At 51.2% G+C, this 17,264-nt stretch overlaps 6 protein-coding genes across 6 annotated transcripts; 2 read left to right on the top strand and 4 right to left on the bottom strand.

Moving 5' to 3' along the window:
* Positions 1-571: 571 nt before the first annotated feature.
* N7539_003446 (flavodoxin and radical SAM domain protein) lies at positions 572-3,014 on the top strand (the record flags this gene model as incomplete). The annotated part of the gene is made up of 2 exons (XM_056933048.1): positions 572-578; positions 664-3,014. 2 exons carry the CDS (start codon positions 572-574, stop codon positions 3,012-3,014), a joined length of 2,358 nt encoding a protein of 785 aa, XP_056790589.1.
* A 329-nt stretch (positions 3,015-3,343) lies between these two features.
* On the bottom strand, positions 3,344-4,344 carry N7539_003445 (aromatic alcohol reductase; the record flags this gene model as incomplete). The annotated part of the gene is made up of 2 exons (XM_056933047.1): positions 3,344-4,204; positions 4,312-4,344. The coding sequence occupies 2 exons, from the start codon at positions 4,342-4,344 to the stop codon at positions 3,344-3,346; spliced, it is 894 nt and encodes a 297-aa protein (XP_056790588.1).
* A 1,753-nt stretch (positions 4,345-6,097) lies between these two features.
* sitA (TOR signaling pathway phosphatase SitA) lies at positions 6,098-7,540 on the bottom strand (the record flags this gene model as incomplete). Its single annotated transcript, XM_056933046.1, has 4 exons — positions 6,098-6,387; positions 6,456-6,787; positions 6,894-7,308; positions 7,387-7,540. 4 exons carry the CDS (start codon positions 7,538-7,540, stop codon positions 6,098-6,100), a joined length of 1,191 nt encoding a protein of 396 aa, XP_056790587.1.
* Positions 7,541-7,902: 362 nt separating this feature from the next.
* Positions 7,903-9,564, bottom strand: N7539_003443 (putative alpha/beta hydrolase; the record flags this gene model as incomplete). Its single annotated transcript, XM_056933045.1, has 1 exon — positions 7,903-9,564. One exon carries the CDS (start codon positions 9,562-9,564, stop codon positions 7,903-7,905), a length of 1,662 nt encoding a protein of 553 aa, XP_056790586.1.
* A 712-nt stretch (positions 9,565-10,276) lies between these two features.
* N7539_003442 (lactonase family protein) lies at positions 10,277-11,500 on the bottom strand (the record flags this gene model as incomplete). Its single annotated transcript, XM_056933044.1, has 2 exons — positions 10,277-11,106; positions 11,248-11,500. 2 exons carry the CDS (start codon positions 11,498-11,500, stop codon positions 10,277-10,279), a joined length of 1,083 nt encoding a protein of 360 aa, XP_056790585.1.
* Positions 11,501-12,843: 1,343 nt separating this feature from the next.
* On the top strand, positions 12,844-13,785 carry N7539_003441 (putative catechol dioxygenase; the record flags this gene model as incomplete). The annotated part of the gene is made up of 1 exon (XM_056933043.1): positions 12,844-13,785. One exon carries the CDS (start codon positions 12,844-12,846, stop codon positions 13,783-13,785), a length of 942 nt encoding a protein of 313 aa, XP_056790584.1.
* Positions 13,786-17,264: the final 3,479 nt, after the last annotated feature.

Genomic DNA, 17,264 nt, shown 5'->3' with positions numbered 1-17,264 from the left:
CCCGCAGCACAAAGTCCTGTGTTAAAAGAAGTTAGAGGTGCTAGTATCCGACCTAATCATCCTGAATCTCTGAGAACCGTCGAAGGCTTTGAACAGCGTTTCAGAAGGGTCTCTCTTGAGACTTCGCAGGCAGCCATCCACGGGGCATACTGTGGTCCTGGTACAGAATTGTACTGGCGAGGTGAATCTCAGTCTCAACCAATTATTAGTGGTCTTTCCGCCTGGCTTTTGTCATTTCGACAGATGTTGAGGCACAATCAATACTATCAGACAAGGCCACCAGTTCTTCTATATCCCTGATTGTCCGATACCCGCAGCGATGTATGGCATACAGCAGAGTCCTGCCTTTTCCCCATTTCCCCGCTAGGGAAACGTCGGTCGACCCGTGAAAAGCAGAGTCCCACTTAGTCTCCACCGGCCCAATTTCTCCAGCGTACTGGAGACTGCCTTTTTCACACTGCTCTGGCTCTTCACAGGACCAGAAAGTGGCATTGATCCAGAGCTCCAAGGTTTTATTATCCAGTGGAGCCGTCGAGTGACTCGGTTCACAAGTGCTGGAACTCTAGTCGCCATGGACGGTACGATGTTCGATCCGAGGCTGATGTTCGCTCAGCTAAGCCCCGCTGTGCTTCGGACGACGTATACTGAACAGTTCTTACTCAGGTCTCCTCGCCATTTGGCATACCTGGCGCTTACCACTTGTTGTGGTCTTCGCTGTCTTACTCGTGAGCCTTCGATTGTATCGCCGCGGAAAATCTCGATCCCACACGCTCACAACCACCTCCATCCCGACCCCGCCCCGCATCGAATCTCACGAGAAATCAATCTCTCGCGTGCCGCCCGTTGCCACCCCTCGCCAAAACTATACCAATGACAAGGAAAACTCCAACACGAGTCAGACAGGGGCAACGGCCAAGTTGGCCGCTGGTCCTAAGCGCGTTCAGAGTAAACGCCCTGCCAAAACCGTCACCGGCCGTCGAGCTATTAGCGAGGAGCAAACACATCCGCTCTTCATTCAGCCTGTGATCTTCTTTGCATCTCTGACGACGACAACGGAGCGTTATGCCAACCTACTACTAGAGGAACTACGCGTAGTGGCACAGGAGTATACCAAGCTTGGAATTCCCAATGGTGGTCTGCTACTTCCACAGATTCATGATATCTCTTATATCGACTTTGAGGATTACTTTGCCTCCGCTCCACAGCCTCCATCCACAGCCCCTGGGACCCGTTACCTCTACTGCATCTTGGTTCCAACTTACAACATTGACACGGTGCTCAACACTCTTCTCGCCCATCTCGACGAAATCCACAATGATTTCCGCATCGATACTGCACCTTTGTCCCAACTAGCGGGATACTCCGTGTTTGGATTTGGTGACAAAGAAGAGTGGCCGACCGAAGAGGAGGGATTTTGCTCTCAAGCAAAGGAAGTTGATCGCTGGATGGCCAAGCTGACAGGTCGCAAGCGGGCATATCCATTGGGAATGGGCGATGTGAAGAATGATGCTGAGGGCTCGCTGAGGAAATGGTCGGAGGGACTTCAGGAGACGATCGTGGACATTCTACGAAATGGAGGCCTTGGAGAGGGCGTGCCCGGTAGTGGAGATGCCGTGGAAAGTGACGAGGAAGATTTGGAAGATATGGAGTACCTGGACGATGAATCTTATGCGGCTAAGCAGAAAAAGATGGGCGGGGCGACTATGGTGGACTTGGAGGACATCAAGATGAACGGGCAGTCGGGAGCCCCTATTCCCATTGACTTCACTACGGCCGGTCCAACCATCCTTGCGGAGCCGCAGGCCAAAGAAATGGTACCGAAAACGTCTCCGACTTATAGTGCTCTCACCAAACAAGGATACACGATTGTTGGCTCGCATTCGGGCGTCAAAATCTGCCGATGGACAAAGTCCGCGCTTCGGGGGCGAGGTTCTTGCTACAAGTACTCATTCTATGGGATCAGATCTCATCTCTGCATGGAAGCCACCCCATCTCTGTCATGCAGCAACAAGTGCATCTTCTGTTGGCGGCACGGCACGAACCCAGTTGGTACCACGTGGCGATGGAAAGTGGACTCGCCCGAGCTGATCTTCAATGGAGTGAAAGAAGGCCACTACAAGAAGATCAAAATGTTGAAGGGAGTGCCTGGAGTTCGTGCGGAACGGTTCGCTGAAGCGATGCAGATCAGACACTGCGCCCTGAGTCTGGTCGGCGAACCGATCTTCTACCCCCGCATCAATCGATTCCTGGATATGCTGCACCAGGAGCGGATTTCCAGTTTTTTGGTTTGCAATGCCCAACATCCTGATCAGCTTGAGGCCCTGAACCGGGTGACACAGTTGTATGTCTCGATCGATGCGAGCAACCGAGAGAGTCTTCGCAAGATTGATCGCCCTCTGCACCGAGATTTCTGGGAGCGGTTCCAGCGCTGTCTGGACATTCTGCGCGAAAAGCGTCACATTCAAAGAACCGTTTTCCGGCTTACCCTTGTCAAAGGGTTCAACGTGGAGGATGAAGTGATGGGATATGCCAACCTAGTTGAGAAAGCTTTGCCAGGCTTGATCGAGGTCAAGGGAGTCACATTCTGTGGGACAAGCACGAGTGCCGGCGCCGGTTTGACAATGAAGAATGTGCCCTTCTACGAAGAGGTCTCGGCCTTTGTTGTCGCTCTCAACAATGAGCTCCAGCGTCGTGGCCTGGAGTATGGCATTGCTGCCGAGCACGCGCACAGTTGCTGCGTGCTTCTAGCCTCGGAGCGATTCCGAGTGAATGGCAAATGGCATACGCGGATTGACTATGATCGCTTCTTTGAACTCCTGGAGAAGGAGAAAGCTGACGGCACCTCCTTCGCCCCCGAGGATTATATGCGTGAAACAGAGGAATGGGCACTATGGGGTCGTGGTGGCTTCAACCCCGAAGACGAACGTGTCTTCCGAAAGGGCCGTGATGCTGATTCGCGGGCTCGGAAAGCTCGTGAGATTCTGGGCGCGGAGATGGTGCCAGAGGCTGTCTGATCATACTTGAGTGTGCCTTTCAATCGATGATGAAATGTTGAATTTTGTGGATGAATGTGTGCCTCTGATGTCAATGTGATAGAAAGCGCTCAATATACCCGCTGCGTAGAATCTGAAGTTGCCAAAAAAGTCAGGCTGGGATTTTCATGGTACTTGATCCAGTCACAGGTAAACCAGTATTACTTTAGCATAAATGTCTGGAGACAACTAAATCTAGGTTCTCGATGACACTTCGCTTTCAAACAGCACCGAAACATGCGTCAATCCATTCGAATTCAAGAATTTCATATTCGCCTATGTACGGTTGACCGTTTCCATGGCAGTCACAATTACGCATATTTCTTCACCACTTCAGTGAGTTCGGCCTCCGACAAGGACTTCACCCCGAGCAGCTCGTTATCAGTCTTGGTAAAGTGATTACCAAACTTTCCAGCAAAGATGGCATACAGAATCTGACTGACAAAGGCAGTCTTGAAATCCGGCGAAGACTGTTTCAGCGCCTCGTCGGCTCGCTTCAAAAGATCTTCCGCCTTGACATCCACTCGCTTGACCTTGTCCGCGTTACCCGACAGCTCCAGGAGTTTGTTCTGAGAGAAGGTGGTGTTCGAGGCGAAGACGCAGCGGTTCTTCGTCTCTTCGAGATGTTTCAACACGCCCACGACTGCTTGGCCCACGCCGGCGACGTTGGTGGAACTGACGGGTACGTCGCCCCCGTTATAGATCTCGGTAGAAGGGCCCTTGAGATTGATGAAGAAGTTCATTTCAATACCCCAGTCAAAAAAGGGACCAGTGTACACTCTGGTCCAGGTGAAGGATGGATCCTGCTGGGATGTCTCGCTCAACTTGTCACCAATTGTCGCCTTGTCGGCGAAGACAGGCAGCGATGCAATCTCCTTGTCCGACAAATCACATCCAAACTCGGATGGAAGATATCGCTTGATTCCAGCGGCTCGGGCAGCGTCAAGGATCCGCAAGTGAACATCGAGGGGGATGACGTTCATGGGGAGGGTGTTCACAAGAGCATCTTGGTCCTTGAGGGCCGCCACGAGCGACTCCTTGGAATCATAATCGACTTGTTGAACACGAGCACGCGAGTCAGTCTTGGCAGATGAAGAGCGGCTGAACACAGTCACTTCGAAACCTGCCTCGACAAGTTCCGTGACGATAGCAGGTCCAATGTTGCCGGTAGCCTGTTAGGTTATTGTGAGATTGTGATACATTGCTTTCTCTTTTTTTTTCATGTTCGAGTCGATTGGGAGGAGGGGGATATGGAAAGCTTCTGGCGGTGATTACTTACACCGGCGACTGCGACGCGCTTGATCTCAGGCATGATGTGCAGTGGGGTTTTGGAGTGGTGTATATACTATGTAGTATGTAGTGGCTCGTGCGGGGTGAGATGTGAGGAGCGGAAGGAGTAAATGTTGGTCTGAAATTGCAAAAGATACTTCTTGTAGATCGATGAGACGAGAAGGCTTGAATCGATGGATGATAAAAGAATGTACGGATAGTGGGAGGACGAAGGTAGTTATATACCAATGCTTCACGACACAAGACCTTGAGGTGGATGATGAGGAAGCAGATGGATCGATAAGATCGAGAAAGTGGGGCCTTTCGATCTGGATCAGTGGATCCATTCTGGTTACTAACGTAGTCAGGTATTGAAGTTTACTCTTTCTTCGGGTTCCGAACTGACAAATTTGCATGCTTACCGAGCACGACGGAAATCTCGCGCGAGAGCTCGGGGTTTATAGACCTGGCTGTCGTAATCCGAACTATGCTGGTTACATGGTACATGTCATAAACTTTAACTGCTTCGCTGATCCTCTGGTCTACGACATTCAGTTCCATTCTTCTAGCTTCCCTCTGTTGTTGTCGTAATCAGCCACTTCCCTACCGACATGAGTTGGACATAACATTCAGTTAGGGAGATTACAAATCGAACAAGGCGCGCAACATGACGTGGTTGACGCCGGCCATTATTGGAATGATTCGACATCTCAACATAGGTACTACTGTATATGGGCTATCACGGACTCTGAATTGCTGCGGAATACACAGATCTCACAGACTGTAGCACGGTATCTGCTAGTTTCACCGACCTCTGTAGATAATTACAGTAGATTGTGCTAAGCGCAGGGAGTCGGCTTGATCAACTTGCTTCGTGGAAGTGCAAATAAACAGTGGCATCTTTATCGTGTCATTCAGGACCGGTCGGTCCATTTCCGTCCGTCATGATTCATTTTCATGAGAGTGACCACGGATATTAGGCCTCCAACTGTACCGTAGATCAGGCTATGAATCTCGACTTTGTCGACATAGAGCCAGTCAGATGCGCAATGCCCACCATTGACCCAGATTTTATCAGATCCTACATAATGTCCTTAGCATAGTACGAGCACGTGTGTCAAATCTTCAGCTTACCCGGTCCTCTGCATCGAGCTTGTCCGTGGCTGATGAACTAGCAGGCCTCGCGCTTTATCAGGACCCGAAAATCCGACTCGTCTGTCAAAAGGTCCATTGGTGAGGATTCGCGGGGAGTTCGAGGAGGAGGACTTTGGACCTCGTATCTTCGGCATTAAGCCGGAGTTGTCGCTTATCCCGAGGACGTGCTTGCTTAGCGTCCAACACCCTGATTAAAGCCGGACCAGGTATGTGAGCTTGGATCGGGCATTTACTGCTGCATGAAAGATTGAGCCTACTGAGCCATCATTCCTTGACGTTCTTCGTCGTCTATCATGAGACGAAAGGCTGGGAAGCGATTTCGGTTCAACACTGATGAAGATCAATTCATGTATTGCATCTCAAGAGCCCATGGAGAGCTCTTCAACAAAGGTACAGCATTCTCTCCACATAAAGTGTTCAGTTTCAGAGCGAAGGCCCAACAAATTGATCATGAATAATCATGTACGAACCATGAGGCTCATACTTTGGAATTTCGTCTCTCTAAGATCAGTCATTATATAATGCTCATGATTCTCCTGCCTCCTCAACCAAAAGGAAGTGTGATGTGGAATTAACCCACCCCAAGGAAAAAGAAAAAGAATATCTAACGCCGGCGCCCGTGCAAAAGCTCGCATATCATCTTACAAGAAGTACTCGCTGCGGCCCGGCCGCGAGGTGGGCACGTGTCGTTGATCGTCGCTGACGGCGCTGAACAGTTTGAAAGACGGTTTCAGGTCCTCTCCAATCTCACAGACCGAGGCCAAATTGCCACAGCGATAGCAGTAGTTGGGAGCACTCCAGACAGTCACCACGTTCTGATTGTTAAAGTGGTACTTGTAACCTTCGTTCACAAGTTGATGGGCACGAGCGATCAGGGTGAGATCGTTGACGTGGCAGAATTCGTCTGCCACGCGATCACCAAATAGCCAGCCTGAAACAAATACTCCAGTCAGTCATATGCGCACAGTGTCAACCTACTGGGAAACAATTTATTCTCACCTGCACCACGGGGGCTCACTGCCCACGTTTCAACGTCGTCCGGATCGGACCACACCAAGTCACAAAAGGCACCCTCGTGAGGAATTTCCTGCGCACGCGCAACAACTCGCACTTGATCCAATGTTCGAATCTCCGGACTAAGTCCACCGTGAACACAAAGCACCTTGCCGTCGATAATGGCGCCCAGCGTCATGAAATCGAAAACCTGACAGCAAGCTTTCCACACGGAGGCGCTGCCGTACTTTTGGAAACACTCCTCGTAGAAACCGTAAACTTGTGTGATTTGGCGCGACTCGTGATTACCTCGAACTAGTGTCACTCGGTCTGGATATCTGTATTGAAGGTTGTCCATCGATTAGCCAAAATGTCTTCCTCGTGGTTTCTTTTTTTCCTTTCCAGGTAGGAATGGGGATGTATCTGATCCGAATCACAACTCACTTGGCTTTGAGACACAATAGTAGCGTTAATGTCTCCAAGCTAAAGTATCCACGATCGACGTAATCACCCAGGAAGACGAAGTTGCTCTTTAGTTGGAGGTCTTCTGACGTCTGACTGTTTGATCGGCTATGCGAAGTAGCGTTCTCTTCTGTTTCCTCCGCGGTCTCCTCGTCCCCATCTGTCTTGACCTTGGCGCTGGGCCCACGCAACTTCTTACGGAGTTTTGGGTCGGTGATAGTCGAGGGAGGCTCAATATCGGCCGATGTGATGATAGCAGATGAGCTTTTGGGGGCGTCCAGCGCAGAACCATCAGGCATACCGCCTGACACGCGGAAGAGTTCGAGCAGGTCGTAAAACTGGCCGTGGATATCACCACAGATCGTGACTGGGGTGGAGACGGGTTGTATGTTGGATTCTTTCAACGCAAAAGACGCTGTTGTCAGTCACGCAGTCTCGGTGTATTCCTCGAGTTGTTGTTCCAAATCTCGCTTACCTTCCATCATATACTCCTTGACCATTTCACACAGTTGTTTCATGTGGGCCTCAGAGAGATATTTGCAGTCCTTGGCGGCTTCCAGCCACTCGTCAGGACCAGCATTGCGCTTCAACTTGGCTGGTCCCGGTTGAGGGACCTTACTGTCGGTCATGGCGAGACAAGTTGACAGGAAGTACAGGAAATATGGTGGAGAGGATCGCGGGGGGTCCAGGAAGGGAAGAGGAACTGCGCGGGTGGCGGTCTTCGAATGCCGCAGCGGGCCTGGACTGACCTCACCAGATGACCTAAAAAGGCCCAAACTGGAGGGCCGTTTGACAGCCGACCCTTCGAGCGGTGACTCGCAGTCACCAGTCCACAGTGAATTTGGCATTACGACCAAACAAACCACAGACGGAATGATGATGGGCACAGACGTCTACATGTTCTACTTTACAGAAGATGAAAGCCCATCCTCTATTAAATTGTCTCTATATCACAAATTTGACTTTCTTTTGACGACTAATATGGTCTGTATCATCCATCGATCTTGCCCAGAAACTCGGTCACCACGTCAGCAAAGGCTTCAGGCTGTTCGACCATTGGCAAATGGCCTGCCTTTTCAATGATCTTGAGGTCAGCACCTCCCTTCAGATCAGCTGCCATCTTCTGCATGGTCTGAGGAAGCACTCCGTCGTTGGCCCCGGCGACAAACAATCCGGGCACAGTCGCAGAGCCCATGCGATCGCGAATATCATACGCGCACAGTGCATTGACGCTATGGGCGAAGCCTTTCAGACTGTTGGTGCGAACTGCCTCCTTGACTGGGGCAAGCACCTCCGGTTGAGTCTCGTACGATTCCGGTACGAACCAGCGTCGGGTCGTGATCTCGGCAAGCTGCTCCCCGACGATGGGCTCGTTGGTCTCGGGATCCGTTGAGCCCTCTTGTTCAGACATGGCCACACGGTCGCCCCAGGCTTTACGGTTGGACTCGGGCGCAGAGGAGTTGGTGTCACATGCTATGAAAGCAGCAACGCACTCGGGGTAAAGCAAAGACGTGTTGAGCACGGTGACACCGCCGAGGCTGACGCCGATCAATCGAGCAGCCTTGGGTGGCACGCGTAGAGCCTCAAGTAGATCGGCAACATCAGAGGCCAGAAGATCCACCGTGACGGGTTGCTGGCCGCTGGCCGCACGACGGCCGCGGGTCAAGTAGCGTAACACGCGATAGCGCTGGTTTTGTTGCCGCGCGAAGAAGGCGTCCACAAAGCGGTCCCAGATGTTCCAGTCCACTAAGATGGAATTGCTCAGGACCACGACGGGAGCATCGGGATCCGTACTTCCCTCCAATCGATACGGGAGCTCAACACCGTCCTTTGTGGTGATGAAGGATTCCACCGCCGGGCGAGCTGCGGAGGGGAATGTGCGAGTCTTGCCATCGTTGGACGACCACGGACCCTTGCAATCCGGAGATGCCAGAGATGAGAGTTCTCGCGGGGCAGGGCCAAAGGTGTAGTACCATTGATACACGCGACGCTGCTTGGATTTGACGGCAGTCTGCTGGAGCTTCTCCCGCCAGGGAGTGTTCATGGCGGCCTTGTGCACATCCCCACCCAGTCCATTCTGAGGATCATACTCATGGAGAGCCAGCGAGTGACGAGGGGCTTGAGGATCGATCGAGGAAGTCACAAACAAGCGGCTGCGACGCCAGCCGGGCACACGAGAGAGCATGTCGATGTGTTCTTCACGATACCAGCGATCATGCTCCGCCTGCTTTTCGGGATCAGCGTCGATGGTGGTTGTAACAGCGACGAGAACGCTCCCGCGAGTCTCGGCGTCGGTATCGGCTTGGTTCTCGAGCGGGCGGAAGTTCGGCGACTTCTGCTCATAGACCAGATCATACAACAAACGACCCACGTCAATCTGGGCCATTGTGGCCTTCTCTCGCTCCGTCTTGATCAGATCGGTGCGCAGATCCAGATAGGTCTTGCGGGTCAACTCGGCCATGTCGGTGATGTCGTACAGCGCGACATACTCGGGTTTTTCGCCGTCGGTCGCACGGAAGCGGAATCCATTTGTAATGAAGGGTAGACGTAGACGCAAAGGGCCGTGTTCGGTGTTATACCAATCGTGGAATTGCGCCTCGGGCAGGGAGCCCTGCGGCTGCATTGTCACATAGAGCAACCCGGGAGTTGACATGGTGGGAGCGGCGATCGTCGAAGTAATGTTTTCGAACGGGATGTGCCGAGGGATAGCTGTACGAGGACACAAATCGGAGGGCGTACGTTAATCAAGAGGGTAGATGTATATGTCCCGATGAGAGGACAATCCACGTTGCAAGCTTTGTCCTGTCTCCAAGTCTAAATCCTGGGCCTATCGTCATCGTTGCTTTTGACTTGGACTCAACCCGGGGTGATTCGCATGGAGGTCCATCTCGGCACTGCCCCTCAGCCGGGAGAAAGCAAATCCCCCCGAGGGGAACTGCCGAAGTGGAGGGGCGGAACCTTTTCCCCGCGTTGCTCACCAGTTGGCGTTCCAGCAGGATTGGTAAGAGTGCGCGCTACATGGTAGAAATCTTAGTAGACTCGTGCTTGTCAACTGTCCATAAAATCGGGGTTGAAGATTGTGCTTGAATAGCATCCCATCCCCGTATTCGGGAGCTCGAAGAGTCTGAGAGCGCTGCCTGCTTTACCTACCCATATGGACGATCAGGCAGGTATTTACTCAGTAAGGGATGTCAGCTTTTACGAATGCTTTCTTCCTTTACCAGAAGTTCACTTTGCTGTCTAAAGTTTAGGAGCTCCATGGAATGATCCAAGAATCGTCATTTCAAGTCTGTAGATCGTCGGACATGCATCCTATATTGCTCGTCCAAGCATCTGTCTATTTTCGTGTTCATCGTCCCAAGACATTAATCATACCAAATGGCATTCATACCGAATCCCTGCTCGGGAATATCGACACGAGCCACGCGAGCAAGCTTCTCATCCTGCCAGCGATACATCTCCACAAAGCCCAACTGGTCATCACAGAGGGCCAACCATTCGTCACTGAAATCGCAGGGACTCACGGCGTTGGAATGGCCACCGCTGGTAGAAGTGGGATTGATGAAGAGTTGTTGCAGAATCTCACCCGAGGGCCCCAGCTTAAACGCCGTGATGTATCCGGTCACATCAAAGTGGTTTGATCGAGTAGTTGCAAAGAGGTAGTTGCCGCTCTTCGTGGTGAAAGTCACATCGCCGCGATACTTGTTACGTGGAGGCAGACCCGGCGGCAGAAGCGGATAGGTAATGTGGGTGAAGACGGGCTTGTGAGTGCGCTCGTCAATCACGTAGACAGCCAGACGGTTTCCGGCTTCCATGAGAGCGTATAGGTACTTCCCGCTGGGGTGCATTTCGACCCAGCGAGGGTGGTCGCCCGGTGCAGGCGCCTCGAGACAATCGAGGAGTGTGAGTTGACCCGTCGTGGCATCCTTGATGTGTGTCCAGATCTTGTTGGCCTGCAGGTCGGCCGAGTAGAGATAGGTCTCGGTGGGATCAAAGACCATGCCGTGAATGCCCGTGTTGGGATCGTACTCGTAGTTCTGGACATTGGTGTCAAGGGCGCCGTCGGCGGTCACGGAGAAGACGTTACCATATCCTGCGTGTTTGTAGAAAGGGTTACCGTAGACATTATACGGTGGTTGATGGGCGGCAAGTACAAAGATGGCTCGGGTGTTTGTATCGGCGCTGGCAGCGAGAGCTGGAGGTTGCAGAGGATGAGGTTAGCCGACTGCTTTCACTCGACCATTGTAAACCCCCAATCAGATCATGGTCATTCAAAGGCCTGCAAATGGCCTCTTTCATGAGGCACGGATACGAATCATAGAGAGCTGGTACGTACGGTGTCCCGCGACTGGATGCGACACTTGATGTTCGATGTCCGTCGGGCCTTTGACCGCAAAGCTATTCCATTTCTTCATGGCAGCGCCATAGATCGTTTTCTTGTCGTGAGAAAAGGTCATCCAGGAAATAGGCTCGGCCTCGGGGATGTTGGTCTTCTTGACCAGGTCGAGAGTGAGCGCCTCATCATCGAATTGTACGGTATAGATGCGCCCGGGGGCGGTCCACGTGCCGATCATCAAATGGTGCTTCATGGTGAATTTGGACGAGGTGCGAAAGGATCGTGTCAATGGGGAACAGACAACACGGGCGGGAGTCGAGATGATCGGAACCCACGAGGGCACTGAACGGATCATATGATCAAAGCAACAGCACGCTTAGTATTGGCAGAGGGAAGCGTTTCCTCGCGACCACTCCTCGACTCCCGTGCGGAGGAAACAGAATATGTCCGGAGCTGCAAGCTCGAGCCCGCCACGGAGACAACATGCGGGATGGGGGGAAACAGAGTGCGGGGGTACATTCTTTATTTCGGTTGGTTGTCTTGCATTGGTCCCAGCCAAAGTGGGGCCCTTTCCTCCCGCCTTCGGGAACCGGCAGCGAGAGGCGGCAGAGGACGCAGAGCCGCCGGTGTCATTGATGGTTCCAGTCTCCAAAAGTGTCGAGAATCGATGCTCGGGTGCATCCTACGATTGTTCCATCAAGTTGAGCAGGATCATCAACTTGTAGTGTATGGAATCAGGAGCTTTGGTTTTCCAGCCACGAGATACCAAAAAGAGTCCAGATTCGAAGCATTCCAAATCGGGATGTTTGAGTGGAACATCGTCTCCTCCTTTTTATTGGATTCCAGATGATCGTCAGCCAGCACTATAAACATTAAAGATCGATAAAACCGTCAAGTCTTGTATACTGCGTAATCAAAAGCCATGTCATGATACATTGAACACAGTCCGACGTCTGTAGTTCCATCTACTTCCAGAAAGTAGTGATCTGTCCATTCTGACCATGTTGGTGACCATGTTGTTGCTGTCTGCAGTTCTGCACCGGCTATCCCATCGCCGCGCCTGACCCTGGCTAGACCCACGGTCATGTCACGTGGACCCTATTCGGCTGTTGCGTGGGGGTGCGGCTGCCGAAGTGGCCGCGCTCTCCGGGCAGACTCGCCAGTTGCTACCTCCCCGGCAGAGTTAGACTTGCCGCCGCACGACTCCGATCGTTCGGGAATTGGAGATGGGAGGAACCATACTTTGGAGGAGATGCCGGGCAAAACTGGGGTAAAATGGAACCCACAAGGATAACGTCCTCGAGGATGTGCCGGGCTGGGATCACTCGGGTCAAACCAGACTTTTGCTGAGCCGGCGATCCGACTATAAAAGTCCCTGCTTCGCCATCACTGGAGAGAACCTTCGACCTTAATCCTGCCACTTTTTCGATTGTTCTTCCCCCCCATCCAAGTTCTCCGTCAGCCTCTTTCCCCGCATTTGGAGAATCGCCTCGGTATCTACATCCCAATTTCGCAACGCTCTCAGGGATCTTGAAGATTGTTCCATACCACTTCGAGTCAACAGCAACTGAAAAACAAGTGCACAAACCGTCAACCATGTCTTCCTCTACCAACCACCGTTTCGACCCTACCTTCACGGACCAAGTGGTCAATGCCATGGGTCCCAAGACCCCCGAGCGCGCGCGTGTCATTCTGGGCTCGCTCATCCGCCACATTCACGACTTTGCCCGTGAGGTCGAATTGACCCCCGCTGAGTGGATGACCGGTGTTGAATTCATCAACTCCATCGGTGCCATCAGCACCCCAATCCGCAACGAGGGCCACCGTATCTGCGACGTGATCGGTCTCGAGTCGCTCGTTGATGAGATTGCCAACAAGATCGTCACCGAGCAGGGACTGTCCCCGACTTCCAACGTTATCCTCGGCCCCTTCTGGTCTCCCAATGCTCCCTTCCGCGCCCTGGGCGACAGCATCATCCAAGACCCGCTCCCCAACGGTCGGGTCACCTATATGCACGGTCGTCTGACCGACATGGAGACCGGCAAGCCCATTGTCGGCGCGGTGCTCGACATCTGGCAAGCATCTGCCAACGCCAAGTACGACTTCCAGGACCCCGAGCAGAGCGAGAACAACCTCCGCGGCAAATTCCGCTCCAACGAGAACGGTGAATTCTACTGGTACTGCTATCACCCCACGGCGTACTCGTTGCCCACCGACGGTCCCGCCGGTGTCCTGCTGAACTTGATGGACCGTTCGCCTATGCGTCCCGCGCACATTCACCTGATGATCACTCATCCGGACTACGCCACCGTCATCAACCAGATCTATCCCAGCACCGACCCTCACTTGGAGATCGACTCCGTCTTTGCCGTCAAGGATGACTTGGTGGTCGACTTCAAGCCCAAGACCGACGATCCCAAGGCCGAGCTGGACTTGGAGTACAATGTCCGCATGGCTCTGAAGAAGCACCACCCTCACCCCAACTCGGAACCGCCCAAGTCTTCCTTTGAGCGCTCCATGGGTGGTGGTAAGCTTTAAGCGGAATGTGACGAATGCCGTGTTGAGCGCGGCCCTTGGGAGACGATATCTCTATACACTCATACCACCTTTGACATGTGCGCCTTGCATTGTGGTCGGATGACTGACGTCACCTATCGATTGCATTATACCGTTTTTGGGCTTTCTTTTTCGCAGTGGATTTAGCGAGTTATCTTTCTTTTTCTTTGCCTTCGTGCCCACGAGATCGTGTTTTCTACCTCTTGCGCCTGTGATCATTTAGATGCGTGATTTCCTACCGCAATGTATATAGCTTGAGATGAATCATCATGGACATAGATATGATCATGTACACGTTGCTTAGTTTGAACAAATTGCGCTTTTCCTGCTCCTTCATAGACTGAACGCCGCAACGTCGAAGGGTAATGCTTCAGCAGAACAACAAGAAATCAACACACCAAATCCACCCCACTCGCCCGTGGACCCTATTCCCCTCCCCCCCCCCCCCTACTCGGCACCTTCACGGATAAACTCATAGCCGGTCCACACTCGGGGTGCTCTCCCGTCGCTGTGCCGATTCTCATCCGGATGGGGATAACTGATGGTTGATCTCAGGCCCGTCTCCGTGCTGTATCTGAGTGATATTCTGGTCCAACCTTGGAAGTGTGGGAAGGAGTCTATTTGGCGAGGCAGATTGTCCCTGGTTGCGGTCCTTTAGGAATTGCTTGGTGTTCTTGCAGATGGTTGGACTGTGCTATTGTTAGTGGTACTTTATTTATGATATCACCGAATGCCATGGAGCCGGCTTTTGAGAGTTTCTTTCCAAGATGGCGAATATAATACCAACACTCAATCATCAGAAAATCTTGCACAACATAGGTGAACTGGAAGACCTGATGGAACGAGGGTATGTATCATCGTATGGTGAGCGTGAATACACCTCTCGAATTGATGTGTGTAGAAGATTAGGAACAACTTGAACAATGTGAACAGGAACCTTTCTCAACTCAACTACCTTGTGCGTTACACTATAGGCATGCGCAAAGATAACCTCCAAGCCCATACAAAACGGACAGACTGAGAAACGAGAGAATTGAGAATCATAAGCTAGGAGATTGCTTGTCTAGGCTCTAGAAACATGCGTAACGCATTCTTGCTTCCGGACCTTTTTTTTTTTTTTTTTTTTTTTTTTTTCTCACGTGTCCTCAAGCCTTGACACTAGCTATGAGCATGACAGGGCTATATTCTTTTCACAGCACTGGCTACTGTTGCCTGTGAGTTGTGGATGTGGATAGATGGAGAATTGGAGTCTACTGTAGCCCAGGTCACACTCTGATTCTATGGACGAGACGATCAAAATTGAGTGTGAGATTCATTTCTGGAAGAATTCGGTCAACACGTCGATTGATTGTGCACAGGGGACAGCCTTGAAAACCGGATGATCTTGAGAGAACAACATCAGTGAGGTTACGAGGTATATAGTGTAAACTTGTCAACAATTACAATTGATTTGTTCTTGGGGTAAATGGAGGGACCGGGTGCGGCTAAAGTGTACGAGTACCAGGAACGGGTACTCACTAACTACCAGTAGTCAATACTAAATAAGAGAACAGGACTAAATCGGTAAATAGTAGTAAATACAAGTACATCCATAGAGCAGTCGTATCCTGCATGCACAAAAATGAGCGGCTTTCTGAGCAAATAAAAAACACTGGTATTGCGTCTTTCTGCTCAACAGCTATATCTTCAATCTTGTATTCGATTACTAAATTCGTAAATACTAGTAAAATCTACTTTAAGTAACTATGAGACTAGTAGACGCTGTATCATGATTGATCAGCAACGAAACACCCGACAGGCAGACCTCTACAATTACATTTACACCCGGAAACTCCGACACGGTCCATAATCCATATAGGCACGTGCCGGATCTCCATTTGCCAAGGGTGCGCTCATTTCTTGTCAGGGAAATCTGAAACATGGAACATGAAACACAAAGCGCACAGTCCAGGAGATTGAGTCGACGGAAGGGAGTTTTACCGTCGGAAATTGAAGGCAATATGGGTAGGAAAGCTTGTTCCGGGGGATGAAACACTGAGTGCTTCACCTTCTGATGTTAATTAGACGGAAGGAAAAGGAATTGTCTAACAGACCTGGGAATTGCGCGTCAGCGTGTCGTGTGTAATTGTACAAATGTACAGTGTAAGTGTATGAATCAGACCTGCAGGATTCAATTTGCAACAGGAAAAATGCCTCAAGACAAGGCCGCATTTGGCAAAGTTGCCATTCTTGCAGACCCGGTGACCTTTGGTCCTCAGTGACAGGGGTTTCTCACTTTGCCGGGTCAGGATTGGCGGGAAAGGTCGTTAGTGTCCTGCACTTGCATCTGAATCCATGCGACCCCCGAGGTCAGCAGATCAAAAGTGCCGAATAGTGCCTAAACGGGAAATGATTGTTCTCGGCTATAGCAGAGTAGTAAGGGACCTTGTAGATTAATATGGTTAGGCTTTGGAGAAAGATGATGACTCTGCCGATTTCTGTCAGCTGTGATGTCGGGATAGCAAAGTTGGCCCTGGTAAGATCCATCTCTAATAGGATTCAAGATCACAGACACAAAGCTTCTCTCGTGCTAGAGCTATGACGAGGAGACTCAGTGTCCATCCATCTATGAGAGCAAACGTATATGTGGTACGTTGAAACAACAATGTGGGAATTTCTTTTTTTAAAAAAAAGGTCCTCCTTTTGTTGCTTAGTCTGTCTCTTAGAGAGATCTCCAGCTGTGAATCTCATCACACAGAATTAATACTAGACCAATATACATCGATATGCTATACAATTCTAATGATAAGCCAGCCGTCAAGTTAGTGTTAAAAATTTATTCACCTTCTACCATCAACCCGGCTAGCGGAGTACATGGCGAGTGCATATGGTTGTGACCATGAAGCCCTAGCAATACCCAGGCTGAGAAGTAATCTAATCCAGCTGATAGCCGCCCAAACCACGCGTCTCGTCAGGACTTTCCACAGACTTGACTCTCGCATACATGATACACCAATACGTTGGTTCGCAGCACTCGAATTGGCCCGTGGCCCCGGAAGATTTCTGCAACCCCGAATAAGACTTCCATACGGATGCCGTTCCTTCACGGAATGCCGAAGATGGTCAAGCCGCAGGTCCTGGGGTACTACTATATTCAGTGATTCACTATGCAGTGTGTTGTGTTTGGATGGCGATAATGAATGATCAGGGGGAGCGTCTAAACACGGAACAATATGCAGAAGAATCCATTCACGTCCACATGCTCCCTTGATCAAGATCCTCACGCTTGACTCGGACAGAAATCTGAGTTTGCGCAAGAATTGATCCAACCCACTCCAGGTATGTACCTACTACCTACAGAGTGAAAGGAGTGAAACACGCGAATGACTCGCAACATGAACGGAGTTTCTTGCCCATTCTCATCGTCATGATTCATGTATGGAAATACTGTAACTACCAGTTCCACTCTTACCGAGTCCTTC

Source organism: Penicillium diatomitis (assembly GCF_028827545.1).
Source record: "Penicillium diatomitis strain IBT 30728 chromosome Unknown utg000004l_segment0_segment0, whole genome shotgun sequence".
NCBI lineage: Eukaryota > Fungi > Ascomycota > Eurotiomycetes > Eurotiales > Aspergillaceae > Penicillium > Penicillium diatomitis.
This window is presented reverse-complemented; position numbering and strand designations above follow the sequence as displayed.